Source organism: Otolemur garnettii, unplaced genomic scaffold (genome assembly GCF_000181295.1).
Source record: "Otolemur garnettii isolate 467f Iridium unplaced genomic scaffold, OtoGar3 scaffold00178, whole genome shotgun sequence".
Lineage (NCBI taxonomy): Eukaryota > Metazoa > Chordata > Mammalia > Primates > Galagidae > Otolemur > Otolemur garnettii.
The window spans coordinates 588,124-606,695 of record NW_003852573.1 but is presented as its reverse complement, the minus strand read 5'-3'; the positions used below and the strand labels follow the sequence as shown (position 1 = coordinate 606,695).

Below are 18,572 nucleotides of genomic sequence, written 5' to 3'. Positions count from 1 at the left end.
CCTCCACAACGCCCGGCTATTTTTTGGTTGCAGCCGTCATCGTTGTTTGGCGGGTCCGGGCTGGGGATTCGAACCCGCCATCTTAGGTGTACGTGGCTGGCGCCTTAGCCGGTTGAGCTATAGGCACCGAGCCAACAGATATTTTTTAATAATGTGATGGCAAAGTCAGACATTACACTGGCCTGAAGTATTTATTTTATCTCTATATATACATGTGTTTATTTGGTTTCCACTTTTTGCCTTCACAAAATTAAAAAGGCTTAAAATTTAATAACAATAACAATGTTTAAGATAAAGTCTAGAAACAAAAACCTCATAAAGAACGAACAAAGATAAATACATTCAGAAAAGAATACATTCATAAATATTATGTCTGAAAGCTATAAATGCTTAGTCAGAATCTTAGTTCTATATAGAGAACTTATGAATGCTAGTACATTGTTTATGTACACATATACGCACTGTAAATAGAGCAGTCATAAAATTTTCAATACCTGGCTAACTAAAGAATATCCTGAAACATGTTACCCAATAAAATAAAATCTATTGCTCTCCAGGAAAAATATAAAGCCTTTAATATAGATCTTAAAAGGACAGATCTGAAAAGCAACATTGTAAGAAGAAATTAGTTATAAAAATATAAAATACGGCTGGGTGCAGTGGCTCATGCTTATAATCCTAGCACTTTGGGGAGCCCAAGCAAGAGGATCACTTGAGGTCAGGAGTTTGAGACCAGCCTAGTCAACACAGCAAGATCCCATTGCTACAAAAAAATTTAAAAATTAGCTAGACATGGTGATGTGTACATATAGTCCCAGCTATTCAGAAGGCTGAGGTGGGATAACTGCTTGAGCCCAGGAGTCTGAGCTGTAGGAAGCTATGGTCATGCCACTGCACTCCAGCCTGGGTGGCAGAGTGAGACTAGCATCTCTTTTAAAAAAAAAATACACACACACACACACACACACACGCGCGCACATGCACACACCTTAAAATGCAACTAATTCTTTGTTTCTCAAAGGTATGATAGTAGAATTTTCTCTTGTCAAAATATCAACCACTTTGAAACCTGAATTTGTTTTTTACTTAAAAGTTGCTCCTTGATCTTATAATACCAAATAAATTCCAACAAAAAATATGCATATTACTTAAGAAAACCATAGAGTTTTGGGTTATAAAATAAATGAACATTAAAAAATGTTAATGCTGCTGAAAAGCAGGCCAAATAATGCAGGGATTGGGAGAAATAGTGCTGTACAAATGCTCCTAAAATAATTTTAGAAAAAAATACTGAATGACTTTAAAAATGCCTCCTAGTAACAGGATTCAAGAAAGTCTTACATTAGCTATACAGACATGTATAGGAAAGTTGAGAAATGTGTATGATGTTTTACTAATTTGAACATGAGAAAATTTAGTCATTCAAACCAACATTGGGAGACCTCACCTTTTTCTGGTATTATCTTACAATATTTTTCATCTTTACTCTTTGCTGCTTTTTTCTTGGCAGAAATGGCGTCATTTCTCTTTGTTTCTATATCTCTTTTAACTTTGTAGAATTTTGCTGGATTTATTTGTTTCTTGATCTTTCCAGGTAACTTATCTTTAGAATTAGTTGACAGCACTAGATGTGCATCTTCTTTCATAAAGGATTTCTGCATCACTCGTCTATTGCTTCTCAAAGTATCTTTTGTAGAACATTCATTTCCTGAACATTCATTCCCTGTAAATCCTTTACTCTTAATATTTTTTCCAGCTTTCTTTAAATGATCAGAATGCTCTAAATGAGTAAGATGTTTATATTTATTGACGTTCCCCATTTTCTCTTGCTCTCCTTCCCACAATACATGTTGAGATTTACTACCTTCTTCTAGTTTATCATTATCTGTCCCAATACATTTCTTTTGCTCATATATGTTTATTCCATTGGAATTCTTCTGATTTCCTTTCATTTCTTGGTATCTTACCTCCTTTAAAGTTTTCTTACTATTACTGGAGACTCCTAATCCAGTATTTTCACATACGTCAGTACTTTCAAGTTCTTGGGAAGTATATCCAGCTCTTGCATTCTGTTTGATAACTGATATCCCACTATTACTCATGTGACCTTTCAAAGAACAATCACTGGTATTACCTATTTTTTGATAGTCTGATAGAGTCTGCTTCTTATAATTAGTATGTTTAAATACTCTTTCTTCACGCATTCCTTGATCTTGCTTTTGTGGAGATAAAGTATTGTAAGAATTTATTTGTTTTTCTCTATGTTCTAAATCAGATTGTGTTTTCTGACAATTACTGTTTTGGGAGCCTTCTGTTAACACTGCATTTTTTTGTTTATTAGTATCTACAGCTTCTTCTGTTGTAGAGTTTTCCTCTTCTGGGCGAAAGCCATTTATCATGCTTGTTACTTGCTCAGCAACTGAGTCGGTTAAAGCACAGCTGACCTCCCCAACAGCAGTGGTCAAATCTTCAACAGCACTACTGATTGTGTCTACCAGAGAGGACACTGAAGGTAGATTGTGCTGAAAATTTTTGAAAAATGCCATTGTCTAATTTTTTGTTCCTATGAGGTACGATAGCAGAATTTTCTCTTCTCAAAATATGAACCACTTTGGAACTCGAATTTATCCTTTACTTAAGTGTTGCTATTCATCAGCTCAATAGCAGTTCACATCGTAGCTTTTAATCTTTCTGTAAATGCATTATGAGTTGGAAAAAAATATGCTGAAGTAAAAAAGTCTTCCAAAAAAAATGAAATCAAACCACTTGGCTTAAATGAAATGACATTTTTTTCCCACTCCACAGCTATCATAACAGCAGCAAGACAATATTTTCCCCTCAACTACTATTGGCTTTTTATTCTACACCTGAAAGAAGAAGTACAAAAAGAATTTTTATTATGTACTTTTAGCTTATTTCTTAATAGTCTACATAAGGAAACTATCTTATTAACAAACTACCATTATCATTTCAAATTAAGAAAAATATTACGGGGAAAATATCTACATAATTTTGCACAGAGGTAAGAATGGGAAGAGCAGGTACGGACACCTGCAGAGGGGCTGGTGAGACACTGTGATCATCCTACTTGATCTTACAGGAACTCTGGGAAATAGTATTATTCCTATCTAATAACTGACAGGACAGGCTCAGAAAAATTAAGAAGTTTCCTGAGATCTTTTCAAGAGATTTTCAGTCAAAATAGTTTTATAATCATAGTAAAGGGATATTTAACTTTTAGATTCTCATTTTTTCACAACATTGGAGTTTCTAGAGGATACCTGACAGATTGAATGTAAGATCCTACATGAGAATCAAGCTGTCTGCTATTATCCTGTCATTAAAGAGATTTGCAACAAGTGTAAAACAATGTCACTCTTCTCATTTTTTTTTTTTGTAAACTATTTTTTGCTTTGGAAAATACATAGTTTTTTAAAATTATAAACACGTTATTTCTATTAACATGCTTTCTTAAAAAAATAAAGTGATAAAAATAGTTTAAAATTTTTCCATTTTAATTTCTAACATGGTCCATATAAATATATACAACACACATAAACAAAAGTTTTGGGGGGGTCTTTAATGATTTTTAATACTGTAAAGGGGTTATTAAGCCAAAGAAAATGCATAAACATTGAACTAGAGAATTACTGAAGGCCACTAGAAAAATATATCATTAAGCAGTTCATTTCATACAAATGATCAAAAAGCAAGACTAGAGTATGAGAAACACTGAACTTAACCAAATAAAAACCATATAGAGCACTATAATTTCCTAATGCAAAAGTCACAAAATATAATTCAATAACAAAACCTTTAAGGAACGGAGCTATCACTTTTAGGTTATCAGAAAAGCATCTCTATAACATGCATACACAGCCAAAGAAGGCAAAATTTCTCAGCTATTGTTCCTGAAAATTCTTCCAAATTAGGAGTCTAAGTGCCTTAGCCATTAGGCTACTGGGGCTTCACATAAAATTCTTCTAAATTAAAACTTTTCTTTTATAATCCTCAACTTGATCCTACTATTATTTATATAAGCCAGTTTTTGAAAATAGCAAATAAAAAATTCTTGGAATAATTTTTTTAAATAACTCTAAGAAAAACATTTCTATAAGAGAAAAGATATCACACCTTCATCTTTCCTAGTACCTAGTAATACTCAATAATATATGGTGCCAACAGAGGGAGTAGAATCCTATTTTTTATAATCAGCATTTATATATACATTACTAGGTAAAACCGCCTCTTCCAAACAATAAAATTATCCTTCAGCTAAAAATTAAATAGCAGGTAGAGGAAAGGGGTGAATACTTTCAAAAGTCCTCTAGAGATATTGGGACGAAACTCTCTAGGGAGCTCTCTGGACAATGGATTTAAGCTACATACCTCATAAACACATTTCCTTCTTCCTAAAACAGATCTGCTTATATAATAGGTTCAAAAGCATACCTTGTACATGAAAAATTAAAATGTCATTTTGTGACAATTTTTGTAATATCTTAGCAATTTGTGGGCAACAAACAGATACCTGAACATAATTTACTTAAACCTAGATCCTTTACTCTTACAAATGTTAAGTTTACTATGTCAAAATCAACCTCTTTGTTGTATGCATTACAATAGATAAATAAACAGTACAGGTGAAAAGAACAAACAAGGGAAGCAGCAATATGATACTCACAAATTTTATCTTGTGAATTCTTCCTTGTACTGTACTCTGAACCAAGATCTGGAAACCCGCCAACATTTTCAAAACAGAACTTCTTATTAATATAGAGAAAAAGGAGCAGCATCAAGATAATAAACACCCCAACAGCTGACAAAAATCCAACTGCCTCTGGAGATACTAGAGAAAAAAAAGTCACAGCTGTAAGCATTTATTTTCTCTTAAGTGACAAAAAAGAAGGAAACCCCATAAATAAGTTACATTACTACTTTATTTGAATTATATTTCTAAATTATCATAGTTTAAAATAGTTTGGTTTATAAGAAAAACAAACTGCAAAGTTCAATGACAACTGTTCAATTTATTCAATAGCATTCATTTAAGTTTTCTAAAAGTTTCCTTATAAATTATGTTGGAACAATCTTTAAAGAAACAGTAGTATACAAAATAGACAGTTATATGTTTAATCCACTGACGAGTATTACAAAGATTTTTAACACAAGAATTAGAAAAAAATTAATTCCCTTCATGGGCATATTACTTAATCAAATTGATGGGAACATGTATTATTCTCTCTAAAAGTTCACTGGCCCTTTCTTATTAAATAAACTCTGGACTCCCTAATCTGGCCATTTAATGCTCCAACCTCTCTTTTCAATATAACATTCCTGTCAAATGGTTCTACTCATTAGCCCAGAATCAGCAATATTCAATACCACACTCCTTGTTTTTATTCATCCTCCTCTCCTTGCCTACAATGACCAACTGTTCTACCACATCCTATTCATCATTCAACCAATAAATATATATGAAGCATCTATATGCCAGGCATTCTTACTTAACCAGTTTCTGTTTTCCTTGAACAATTTGGTGAAGACAGTTATAATACAGTGTAAAAAAGGCTATTATTGGAGAAGAACGGGAACTATGAGAACCACAGGAACACTTAATCAAGTGCTGAAGCGTCAACTAAACTCTTCTGAAAGTTATGGCCCCTATGGTTATATTTTAAGAAACAGTAAGAATTATTCCAGGCAGAAAGGATGTGAACAAAGACCCACAGAGAATAGATCACTCTATGTTCCATAAACTGAATGAATTTTGTTATGATGAACTACCAGATTCTTGAGAGAATTTGGTTCAAGAAAATACATGAAATTACCCAGAAAGGTTTTGTAGAGTGAGAACAGACAAATCTTCTCCAACTTCTCCAATCCATAGCAATCTCTCTTTCCTTTCCATTTTTACATTATTTGTCACTATACCAATCATTTGGAGTTGAAAAGAAACTAAATATTTGTAACCCCAGTGCCTCACATATAATATTCATATAGTAGTTGAGAATGAATCCTGAGCTTCGAACATCCCCACCTACAACCTACTTTCTTCTTCCATCACTCAAGAGGCAAGTGAAATGTTATCTCCTTCAAGAATCTTTCTTTACTCAGGAGAGCCATGGCAATTAGTAACTAATTCATTTGTTAAAAAAGTGAAATCACCAACTAGTCAATGATGAGTGCTTTAATCCCCTAGCATTTCACTATTTAAAAAGTTAGTATACCTAGTACAGAACTGAATACCACACTATAGTTCAAAAAGCTGGGTCAATGGCATTGCATAGGAGGTAGAGCAGAGAGAGACACTGTGAGGGAGAGGCAATACGGTGAGAAGGAAAGGTAGAAGCGCCTGCTGGCAATCAGGTTGGTGCTGAGGGACAGACCCTGCTACCAGAACCAAGAACTTATATCACCACTGCCCATGTTGTCCTCAGACGGGAGCACAGCCAGAGAAGAAAACACAGTTTTAATAAAAGAAACTAAGGTGTATGATAAAAAAGCAGTAGTTATATCAAGCCTGAAGGATAAGTAAAAAGTGAGTAATTAATGTCAACATCTACTAAGGTCAGAAGCAAAACAGAATCTGGGATAAAGGGCTAGTAAAACTTGTACTTCTATACTAAATTCTATCACTTGCAAATATGTATAGGAGTTCCCTTGCTAGCCCAGGCTCAAAACACTTAGAAATTTAATGCCTCAAGAGGCTACACAAGATTAGGTATCACGCAGCCTGAAAATCTGGGGAACCTGTGGCCTTCTATTTCAAGATTATTCTTTTTTTTAAGGATCAAAGGAGGCAAGAAAAGCTTCATCTTTCTCTGCTGCACTCCTTTTAATAAAAGGATTTGTTCTATAAAATTTTGATTCAGTCAAAAGGGCCCAGTCAAGGATCCAGAAGGCCACAAGTAGCCCCAAGGTCACATGTTCCCCACCCTCAAAGCACTTTGAATGTATTAACTCATTTAATCTTTACAATGGTCATATGGGGAAGCGGGGGAGGGAGAGGGAAAGGGTGGAAGGAGGAGGAGTCGAGGGTTCACTTCTGTGGTTCATCTTACAAGGGTACTAGTGAATCTTTCTATGAGTAGAATATGAATGTTTTAACACAATAACTAAGAAAATTACGTGAAGGCTATGTTAACCAGTTTGATGGAAGTGTTTCGGATTGTTTGTGAAAACCCCACACTGTACCCCAGAAGTGCATTAATGTACACAGTTGCTATTCAATAAAAAAAAAAAATCTTTACAATGGTCCATGATACTCTGAGACACAGAAATATTAAACCGCGTGCATAGCTGGTAAGTGGAAGTATCAGGGTTCGAAGCTGTCTGGCTCCAGTGTCTCTGCTCATACTGCTTCTATTTTCCTTCCTGTTCTTTGCCTCAATCCTTACTTCTATGTTTCACTTTCGTCTCCCTCTTCCCATTTTTTAAATTTACCTAGTGGGAAAGATCAACTATGTGTATAAGCAGTAGGTATAAGATATGCTAAGTTATATATGTCTACATATACACACACATATATATTTGTGCATATATATAAACACAGTAATTACTATAATAGAGGTGTGAATATAAATTATTACTGAAACACAAAGGCGCAGCACTAAAAATGTCACAAAATATTTTAGAAAGAAGATACCACTTGATCAAAATATAAAAGATTAATAGAAACTCTATAAAAAGTAAAAGGACAGATGAAATAGCATGGTCAAAGACAAAAAAATATGTGTGTGGCATTCTAAAAGCACCCAGCTGACTTTCTTATTTACCTCTGTATTCTCAAAGCACCTACCTAGCACCACACCACATGACCGGCATAGGAACCCTTTGAACAGCACTTCTCAACCTGTGGGTTGTGACCCCTTTGGGGGTTGAACGACCCTTTCACAGGGGTGGACTAAATACACCCTTCATATCAGATACTTATGATTTATAACAGTAACAAAATTACAGTTATCAAGTAGCAAGGAAAACAATTATGGTTGGGGGTCACCACAACATGAGGAACTGTATTTTTTTTTTTTATGAGGAAAGGGTTTTTTTATGTATTAAAGGGTTGCAGCATTAGGAAGGTTGAGAACCACTGCCTTTGAATGAACAAATGAATGAATGTGCGTTCAGGAAAGATCAAGAATATACCAGAGGAGCTCTTTTTACTATCTTTTTGTGCCACCATAATGGTATACATGAATGTCCTAATTGATGATTTCAAGAGCATCACCAATGCCCAAAAGAGAGCCAAACACCAGGTTTTCATTATATCATGCTCAAAGGTTGCCCTCTGGTTTCTAACTGTGACAATGAAACATGGTTACATTGGCGAATCTAAAATCACTGCTAATCACAGAGATGGCAAAATAGTTGTGAACCTCACAGATAGCTTAAGCAAGTGTGGAGTGATAAGCCCCAGATCCTCTTTGCAACTCAAAAGATCTAGCAACATGACTGAATAAATACACTCCCATCCTATCAGTTTGGTTTCATTATACTGACAAGTTCAGCTGGCATCATAGACTATGAAGCAGCATATGGGGGGGGGGGAGATCCTGGGATTCTTTTTCTACAGATGTAATACATACTTAGAAATAAAATGCCTCAATGAAAAAAAAAATTAAAGCATATACCAGACAAGCTGAAGAAGCAAGCTCAAAATTGTAAATATCACCCCAAAGATTTTGTATTTGTGCAGTAACATGGTTATAGGTTTGACTTATAGAACTATATTGGTTAAGGCTATTGGAAAACTAAAACATGGTAGGGAGTGAATAGTGGCAAAATACGAAGAGTTCTTAAAACAGTTCTGAATTTCAAAAATGTAATAAATTCCACCTATGTATAAAACTGCAATGGAAGATACACCAAAGTTAATACCAAGAAGATACCAAGCAGTAGCAATGGTAGCAGCAAGGTGAATTCTAGTCTTCATTGACAGAAAGCTGATAGTGACCCAATCAATTTGGTACAAAGGTTGAGGAAGAAGAGAAGTTAAGCATAATTCTAAAGTTTTCATTATGAATGACTGAGTAAATGGTAATTCATTAACCAAAATGAAAGTTATAAGAAGAAAGGCATTTGGCTTAGGGTGTCAAGGGAAAGAGGGTAATGGAAGAAGAGAGGTAGGTAATTAGTTTAGCTTTTGTAATGTTGCGTTAGAAACGTCAACAGAATATTTCAGGGAGGGAAATATGACTATGGTGTCCTGGTAGAGGTCAGGCTGGTTACAGAATATTTGGAATTTGTTCCTTTTGCTTCTCTTATTCCATATGAAATACTTAACTCACTAAAAACAAAGTTGGCAAATGTTGGTACTAGGTTTTATTAATGGCACATCTCTTACATTAAAAATTTTAAGGTAAATACATACTGTGAGATAGAAAAAAATTTGTTTAAGTTTTCTCACGAGGAAAAGATAAAATACGACTTCTCAAATTATTTCCTTTTTATCCATCACCTATCTAAATGCCCATTTTCCAAATTTGTTGAAAGTATTTTATATATTTACAATTTTCAAAAAGCATTATGATTATAGACAAGAATATTTGCTAATTAAAATATTAAAAATCTTTAGACCTTCATTTTCCATCCTTATCTCAAGACTAAAATAGTATTACAGTAAAATGTCCATAGGTGGCCTTCTCTTGTACACTGACCACCTCCTTAAGTTAATCTAATTTTCATAGACCAGAAATGCACCACATGTTTCTATCAGTACAGTAATCCTAGGTCCTTCTATCCTAGGTCCTCTGTAAGCTGACCAGTTTGTGACAGTTCTGTGGATGGTCAACTCACAAAGGTTCTGCTGCATTTCAAATGCCATGATAATCAGATGCTGGTAAGCAAGAGTTCTGAGTATAAAAACATTTGATGAATCCCACCTATGTATAAAACTGTTATAGACAAGGCACTGAAATTAACCTAAAGACATAAATGCTATATATCATCAATTAAAAAATTAAATTATAGCTGAATGTGGTAGCTCACGCCTGTAATCTCAACAATCAGGGAGGCCAAAGCAGGAGGATCATTTGAGCTCAGGAGTTCAAGACCAGCCTGAGCAAGACCCAGACCCCTGTCTCTAGTGAAAAACAGAAAAATGAGCCAGCATTTTGGCAGGTGCCTGTAGTCCCAGCTACTCAGGAGGCTGAGGCAGGAGGATAGCTTGAACCCAGGAATTTAAGGTTGCTGTGAGCTAGGCTGACACAGGCACTCTACCCTGAGGCAACAGAGTGAGACTGTGTCTCTAAAAATAAGTAAATAACATTAACTTAGACTTTGCCAGTAACAAATATATTTTCATTCAGTATAATTGGAATTTTCCCCCAAAACCCTATTTATACTATGAATTTGCTTATAAAGTCGTTCTGCATAAGTATTCCTAAGAATATGATTAATTTACCTCTACAGAAACCTCCCCTTTCCAAGTATTCTAGGTTATTCACCACAAATAAGTAAATATATTTAAAAATACACTATTACCTCTTAAGGAGAACCTTCAAAATCTCTATTTAAAATCAAACAGTAAATAATTAGCTTGGTTAATATTATACATTTGAAGAATCAAATGTGTTGAATGTAGTAAAGAACTTAAAAGTTACTAATGCATTATTTTCCCATAATTCAAATTTGCAAAATTTTAGTGCAATAAACCATAAAACCAAGACCAACTAATAAGATGAACAGTATCAAACACTTAAAGGGTACTTATTATTTGCCAAGGCTGTTTCAAGTGCTTTAAAGCATTGCCTCATTTAATCATTACTACAACTCCTAGTACTTTGGGAGGAGGTGAGAAGATTACTTGAGGCCAGAAGTCAGCAACATAGCTGTCTCTATAAAAAATTAAAAAATTAGCTGGGTGTGCCTACAGGCCCACCTATTGCAAAAGCTAAGGCAGGAGTATTACTGGAGCCCAGAAGTGTAAGGTTATAGTGAGCTATGATGATGCCGCTGCACTCTATCTCAGGCAACAGAATAAGTAAAAATTTTAAGATCTTAAAATTTGTATTGAAATTTTCGTGATAGAACCTAGATTTGAACTCAGGCACACTGACTCTTGAACCAAAACTGTTAAGTACTTATGTTTCCCATTTGCCAGACACTGTTATAACTGCTTTCATTTTAAAATGTAATGCTCAAAACCACTTCATGCTAGGTAAGTACTATAATATTAGTATCTTGGCCTTCAGATTAATAAACTAAGGGCTGGAGAATAATCTATCCAACATCACAAATGCAGGAAGTAGAACAACCTGGATTTGCACCCCAGACATTCTGACTCCAAAGTTCATGGTCCTAAACACCACAAGCAATACTACTCCTTATAGCAGTATGCCAACCTACATATAAAAATATCAGTTAAAGCTCCCAGGCACAGTGGCTCACATGAGGCAAGAGGATTGCTTGATGCCTGGAGTTTAAGAACCAGCTTGGGCAACATAGGGAAATGCTGTCTATACAAAAAAAAATTTTTTTAATTAGCCAGATGCAGTGGTACACACCTGTAGTCTTAAGCTTCTTGGGAGGCTGAGGCAGGGGGACTGCCTGAGCCTGAGAGTTTGAAATTATAGTGAGCTAGGATTGTACCACTACACTCCAGCCCAGGAAACAGAGCAAGACCCTGTCTCTAGAAAAACAAGAGGAGGGGAAAGCAACATAACCAAAGTAACATAGCTTACTATATATGTTATGAGCAAATATTTTACTGTTTAGCTTTCGTATTTGTTAAGAAAACAGCAACTGATTTCTACTTTCTAAAAATAAATACATGAATTATACACATAAAACTGAAATTATAATATTTTTCAAAAAAGATACTACTCAAAATATTTCAAAATGAATTTTACTACTATACTTAGATACAAAAATCAATGGTATATCCTCATGACATATGCCACATTTGAAAATTTAATAAATCAAAATTTAAAAACTAAAGGTATTCTGTAGAACAATAAGCTTGCTATTCATTAGTAGTGCTCAATAAATAACTAAATTAACTGTAAGCTATATTATTCCATATACAAATTACCTAAATTCATAATGCAAAGTGAAAATGGCACAAGGCATATACAGAAAATACATCAAGTTTACTTTGTCTGAAATTAATTATTATTTATGTTATGCATATTGACCTGGTTTTAATAGCTACCTTTATATTTAGGAATGAATGTATGTCTTTATAAAAAATACTTTATATGAAAATTCAGACTTCAATAATAGTGGCAAAATTCACTTTAATTTCTATGGACTATTAGTTGGACTTTTTTTAAAAGTTAAAATTACAGTCCCAAAACGTCAAAACAAGAGCAACTCCATTCTGACTTTGAAAATACTGTAGAATTCACCTACATTCTACTTTATATTTTGTTATACAAGAAAATTTTCTATGTAAAGTTTCTGAGAAAAATATTACCATAAATAAAAATGAATACAAGATATTTATCTATATAGCAATATATTTTCAGTTTCGATTTACTTATACCACAATACTATAAATAAAATTTGTTTGTATCAAAACTAATTATAACTTCTGAAATAAATTTTACAAGACTATTTTATTCACTATATTTTACATGTGAAATTAAACAAAAAGTATTTATGTTTCGTGTAATTCTTTTAAAAAAGATAAAAGGCAACAACTTACGATTTGCTTTACAGGGGATGTACTGCTGATCTGTTCTGCTGGGCATGAAACACTACTCTTCCAACTCCATGTAATGGATACTTTAATAATTCATTTAATAGATGGAATTCTATCTCTTGACCAAAATGTGAACTAGATAAGAAGTCAACTTTCATTTTAAAAGAATAATACCTGTTTTCTATATAATTAGCTCTGAATATTTTTCACGTTTTATTTAGAAAAATTCTATAATTTGTTTGCTCTAGTTAGACATGAAATAGAGAATTATCAGTAATTCTGAGAGACAAGTTAGGAAAATAAATGATTGATTGATGTTTTCTTTTATGATATAATGTTTCAGTTATATGACAAAATCTCCCTTGAAATTTTTATGTTACAAATGACGCAAAACTATAAGATGACATGTAAGTCAAAAAATGAGTATAATACATAGTTAATAACTCTAGACTTTATTACAAAACCAATCATTAAAAGAACATTCACAGATAAAAACAATGGAATTCACTGCTGGGTAACGTAAAGAGGTTCTTTTTGGAGCCTACATACAACAGAGGAGAAGGTACAGATGGCAGGGATGAGGAGCACCGTCTAAGATACTGGGGAAAATGCCGTCTAAGAGAAATGGTTACCTGGCTAGGCTGATCCAATAGATGCCACCTAACTTGTTTCACATTTCAAACCATCAACAGATTGAACCTATATTTCCTATAAGTAGAATGCAACAAATTGAAATTCATTCAAATCTAATAACAAATTTTGAAAAAGTTGAAAAAAAGAAAGTCTAAACATTTATTAAGTATGAAAAACCAAATAAATATTATTTCAAACTAAATAATAACACTCCAACCTAATGATACTGAAAGTACTTTATAATACTTAATATAAAAGCTCTGTCAACCATCTTCTGGCAGAGATTTTTCTTCAGGGATAGTCTTGATTGAGGCCTCAAAATTATAATTCCAATGAAGTTTAGATCAAGATAAACTTGTTTTCCTGGCAAATATCCTTATAGCAAAGCACAATCATTCTTTTAACTAAAATTAGGGCTAAATGCCTCAAGATTTTTCATTGTCTATTCAATGTGTATGAATTCCTTCCAAATTATCTAAATAATCGATAGCACAGGCAATATCTAAGGCCACATGTGCCTCTCCTCTACTTCTTTTTGTTTGTTTGTTTTGTTTGAGAGTCTCACTATGTTGCCCTTCATAGAGTGCTGTGCCATCATGGCTCAAGCGATTCTCTTGCCTCAGCCTCCCAAGTAGCTGGGACTACAGGCATTCTCCACAATGCCTGGCTTTTTTTTTTTTTTTGTAGTTGTCATTGTTGTTTGGCATGCCCAGGCTGGGTTCAACCCGCCAGCTCCAGTGTATGTGGCTGATGCCCTAGCCACTGAGCTACAGGCGCCGAGCCTCTCCTTTACTTTTTCAATGATTCTTTGCTCTTCCTTTTCAATAAGATCTTCATGGATAAGCTACTATAAGTAAGACTTTTGGAAACTCAACACCAACTGCACCAACTAGTTAAACTCAGTTTTTGATGTCAACCACAGTACCAGACATGCTTATTTTAAGATTTAACTCAAACCCAGCAAAATTCTGATAAATACAAAGCAGTTTCCTTCAATCTCTTAGAAACACAGCATCTTCTTTCTAAATTTTAGTATCAGACCAACTAGTTCTGTAAGTTCTTAAAGTGATCAAAACATCCTTTCCTTGCTCTAAAAATAGCTTTTTCACCCCCAAACCTGATCCATATTAAAGAGATGTAGGCTTTGCTGAAAACACTGATCCAAAGCACATGGATTTACTGTGTCTTAAACACATATGCATGTAATCATCTATCTTAGTAGCATATCTTGTTTTCTTATCCAATAAATAAACAGGTGTAGCACATATCAGTTAGCGATGACAAGAGTTCAACATCATTTTGTGATCCTACTTTTGTGCTCCAACAATTAGAACATTAAGTTCTATTCACCTGCATTCCCAACGCATACAGAATAAAAAATCTGGAGCTTGAGTTGCAAGGTGATATCTTTCTCCATTTTTCATTGATAAAATACCTGTATTAAACATAGTGAAAGCAAAAATATTTCAAATTTTAAACAAAAATTATCCTAAAAGCTTTTCAAAGAAGATACAATCTTCCAATTTCAGCTGCCGAGTTACTGAGCAGCCACTGAATAAGCATGGCAGTGCTAGAACAGAATCAAGTGGGAAATGGTCCTGAGGGGTTGTACATAAAAATTTTAAGTCATTAAAGTAGGAGTTAATTCCAATAAGAAAGGTTTTATAAAGTAAGAAGTAGTGCCACGAGTTAAGGGTCATGTGCAACCAAATCAACATTAATCACACAGCTCAAGAAAGAGTATGTCAATCAAAAAGAGAAAAGATAGCGAGGTGGGTGGGTTGCCTGAGCTCACAGGTTAGAGACCAGCCTGAGCCAGAGTGAGACCTCGTCTTGAAAAATAGCAGGGCATTGTGGCGGGCACCTGTAGTACCAGCTACGTGGGAGGCTGAGGCAAGAGAATCATGTAAGCCCAAGAGTTTGAGGTTGCTGGGAGCTATGACATCATAGCACTTTACCTAGGGTGATCAGGTAAGACTCTGTCTCAAAAAATAAAAAAGGCCGGGTGTGGTGGCTCACGCCTGTTGTCCCAGCGCTGTGGGAGGCTGAGGCGGGTGGATCACCTGTGCTTAGAGGTTCGAGACCAGCATGAGCCAGAGTGAGAGCCAGAGTGAGACCCCGTCTCAACCAAAAATTGCCGGGTGTTCTGGCAGGTGCCTGTAATCCCAGCTACTTGGGAGGCTGAGGCTAGAGAATCACTTAAACCCAGGGACCCAGAGGTTGGCAGAGGTTGCTGTGAGCTATGATTCCACAGTTCTCTACTGAAGGACACAAAGTGAGACTCTCTCCATAAAAAAGATAAAAATAAAATAAAATAAAATAAAAACAAACAAACCAAAAAAAAGTAAAGATAGGTAATGAAATGATGAAACTGAGAGAAGTAAAATTGATGGGGTACCAAGACACATCTTTCAGCAGTGTCCATTTTAGTTAGGATTTAGGAAGATATTATTATATAATTTAACTAATAAGGAAACTTTTTTATACTTTAAATTGGTAAAGATAAAACTAAGACAATTTGCTGAAATTTAAAAAATAAAATACAAAACTTTCACGCTCTTAGTAGGTATCCTTGTGCTATCCGTAAGTGATAGTGTCTTCTATAATAGGAAATATCTGAGGAGTACTAGCTGTAAAATAATTTATTCAATAAATACTAAGCCAAACAAGAAAAACATGGTCCTAGAACCCAGAAACCTAATAAAGTATTACAGGGGTACTTACTCCTGCTTTGGGAGATCAGGGAGGATTTGCTGAAGGAATTAACTCCTAAACTGAAATATGAATACTCTAGAATCTAGAAATATGAAGAATCTAGAAGAAAAAAGAGATAAAAGGAAAAAGTAAAAAAGAGTATTTATGGTAAAAAGTCCCAGAGGCAAGAGACAGTGACACATTGAGGAAATATAATAAAAGGTATAAAGTAGAAAAAGATAAAGCTGGAAAGTAATCAAGGAAAGCAAAATCACAAAAGACCTTGTAAAATTTGTTAAGGAGTCTGAACTTTATTTGAAGGCATTGGGTACTCAATAAAGTATTTGAGGCATGAGAGTCATAAGATCAGTGTGATGTAGAAATACAGATGGAAGTACAGGAAGACTGCTAAGATACTGTTTAGTAAGTAACTGCAGTCAGTAATCCCGGCGAGGAACGATGATGGCCTATGTGTTAGTGGTCTCAATTAAAGAGGATGGAATAAACAGGTTCTTTTTGGAACCTACCCTTTATGCTGTCTCACACATACAAACTAGTAAACATATACACACACACACAAATGTCCTAAATTAACTTTTAAATGGTTTATCTTTACTTGATCCATTAATGCTATTTCCAATAAAGAGGCATTAGATCATAAACACCTAAAAAATATAAATTACTTACTGATTTTATGAATATATTTTAAAAGGTAGCAGTCTGTGAACATGCTTTACCAAATAATCTTCCTGCAACAGGTCATACTGACATTCAAGCCAATGAAATATAGACTGCAGGTTAAAGGTCAAATGCTAATTATATTTTTAAAACCATTGGAGTATTTACATGGGAAAATATTCATACAACTTATTAAAAAAAAACTTACAATTATCTAGAAAAAGATCTGACACCAAGAAGCAATCTTAGTATCTCAGTGCACCATGTCAAAATAACTTGTTAATTTCTTTCTTTGAAATAACTAGCCATGAAAACAAGGATAACATTCATAACATCTAGCCTTCTTGAATAAATCTCACAATTTCCTCTAACATGAAATTTCATTCTAATTAACAAACTTACACATAGCCTCTACATTCTACGTGAAGACTTGAAAGCCTAGTAAATCATTTTGCTTCATGATGGTATGTTTCAGGCATGCACCAGGATTAGTGTTAGTTTTGCTTTTCTGCCTTATGCAAATCTCTCTAGTGTAGGCATCCTCAAACTACGGCCTGTGGGCCACATGCAGCCCACCTAGGACATTTATCAGGCCCGCTGGGTGTTTTTGCTGCTGCTGCCTGTCCTGCTTAGCAGTCGACTAGTCCTCGGGCCTGCAGTCTTTCCCTCCAACAGTCTGAGGGACAGTGACTTGGCCCCCTGTTTAAAAAGTTTGAGGCCCCCTGCTCTAGTTTATCGTGTTTGCCTTATTAGTAACTAGGTCTAATGCCACAGAGGCCATTAAGAACCACACTTTCTCTAATTGAATATTCTCTTTTTCTAGACTAGCAACTTGAAGTCAGGAATAGCAATAGTTAAGTATGGGACTGAGTGATGAGATAACTAGATGAAAAGATGTAAGATTGTAGCCCAAACCCAATGACTCAGAATAAGCTTAAAGAAAACCACTCTACAGACCTGTGTTACTTAATACCTTTACCAACAACATAAAGGAAGAGACTGAGAAAATGTTCCTTACATCTATAGACAGTCCTTGAAATACTGGGTTGGACATGACTGCTAATTTACTGAAAGAAAGAATATAGGGACCTCAATATATTAAAGAAATAATCACCAAAACAAAATGAAGTTCAATATAGATAATTACAAGAATACTACCCTATCAAGAGTCAAGCACCAAAAAATGTTAATGAAAACACTGGCTCACTAAAAGGTGCCAGGAAAAAATTGCAAATAATGTAAAGTATCTTGTATATAATACAAATCAAACAAATCAGTGTTTAATGTTTCTAACAGGTGAGAACTAGGCTTTCTATTAGGCTATTAGATTCTGATTAAAGCAATTATGTTGTCCAATTTCAAAATAAAATTGAGAATGTCTAATAAAGAAGAAATTAGTAGACTATTTCACAATAAGGAACAAATCAAAAAGCAGAAGAAATGAAGAGAAAAAGCATTTGTAAGTGAAATTAAGTTTATAGAGAACAAAGGTATTACAAAAGAAAACTGGTATTTGTAAGGCTTTGGCAACATTCAATGAATTTTAGAAGAGAAAGTGCTTTCCTAACCCTGCTAAAGAATATAATATGATGATTTAAAGCTAAGGTGCCCAGGGCACAGACCAGTACCGTTCATGGCCTGTTAAGAACAGGCTGTACTGGGCGGTGCCTGTGTAGCTCAGTAGGTAGGGTGCTGACCACATACACGGAGGCTGGTGGGTTTGAACCCAGCCTGGGCCAGCTAAAATGACAATGACAACTGCAAAAACAACAACAACAAAAATAGCCGGGCGTTGTGACAGGTGCTTGTAGTCCCAGCTACTTGGAAGGCTGAGGCAAGAGAATCGCTTGAACCCAAGAGTTTGAGGTTGCTATGAGCTGTGACCCCAGGGCAACAGCTTGAGATTTTGTCTCAAAAAAAA

General features: G+C 34.7%; 1 protein-coding gene across 5 annotated transcripts in view; it reads right to left on the bottom strand.

Moving 5' to 3' along the window:
- The window catches only part of SYT14 (synaptotagmin 14), a 226,121-nt gene that overhangs the window by 129,177 nt on the left and 78,372 nt on the right, over positions 1-18,572 (bottom strand). For 3 of the 5 annotated variants that reach the window (XM_003800506.1, XM_003800505.1, XM_003800507.1), the window contains exon 3: positions 4,685-4,849. In XM_003800506.1, coding sequence (XP_003800554.1) covers positions 4,685-4,849 — 165 coding nt within the window. Of the gene's footprint in view, positions 1-4,684; positions 4,850-10,870; positions 10,968-13,090; positions 13,142-18,572 lie in introns of those variants that run through there. The other 2 variants (XM_012811855.2, XM_012811856.2) reach the window with 1 other exon arrangement.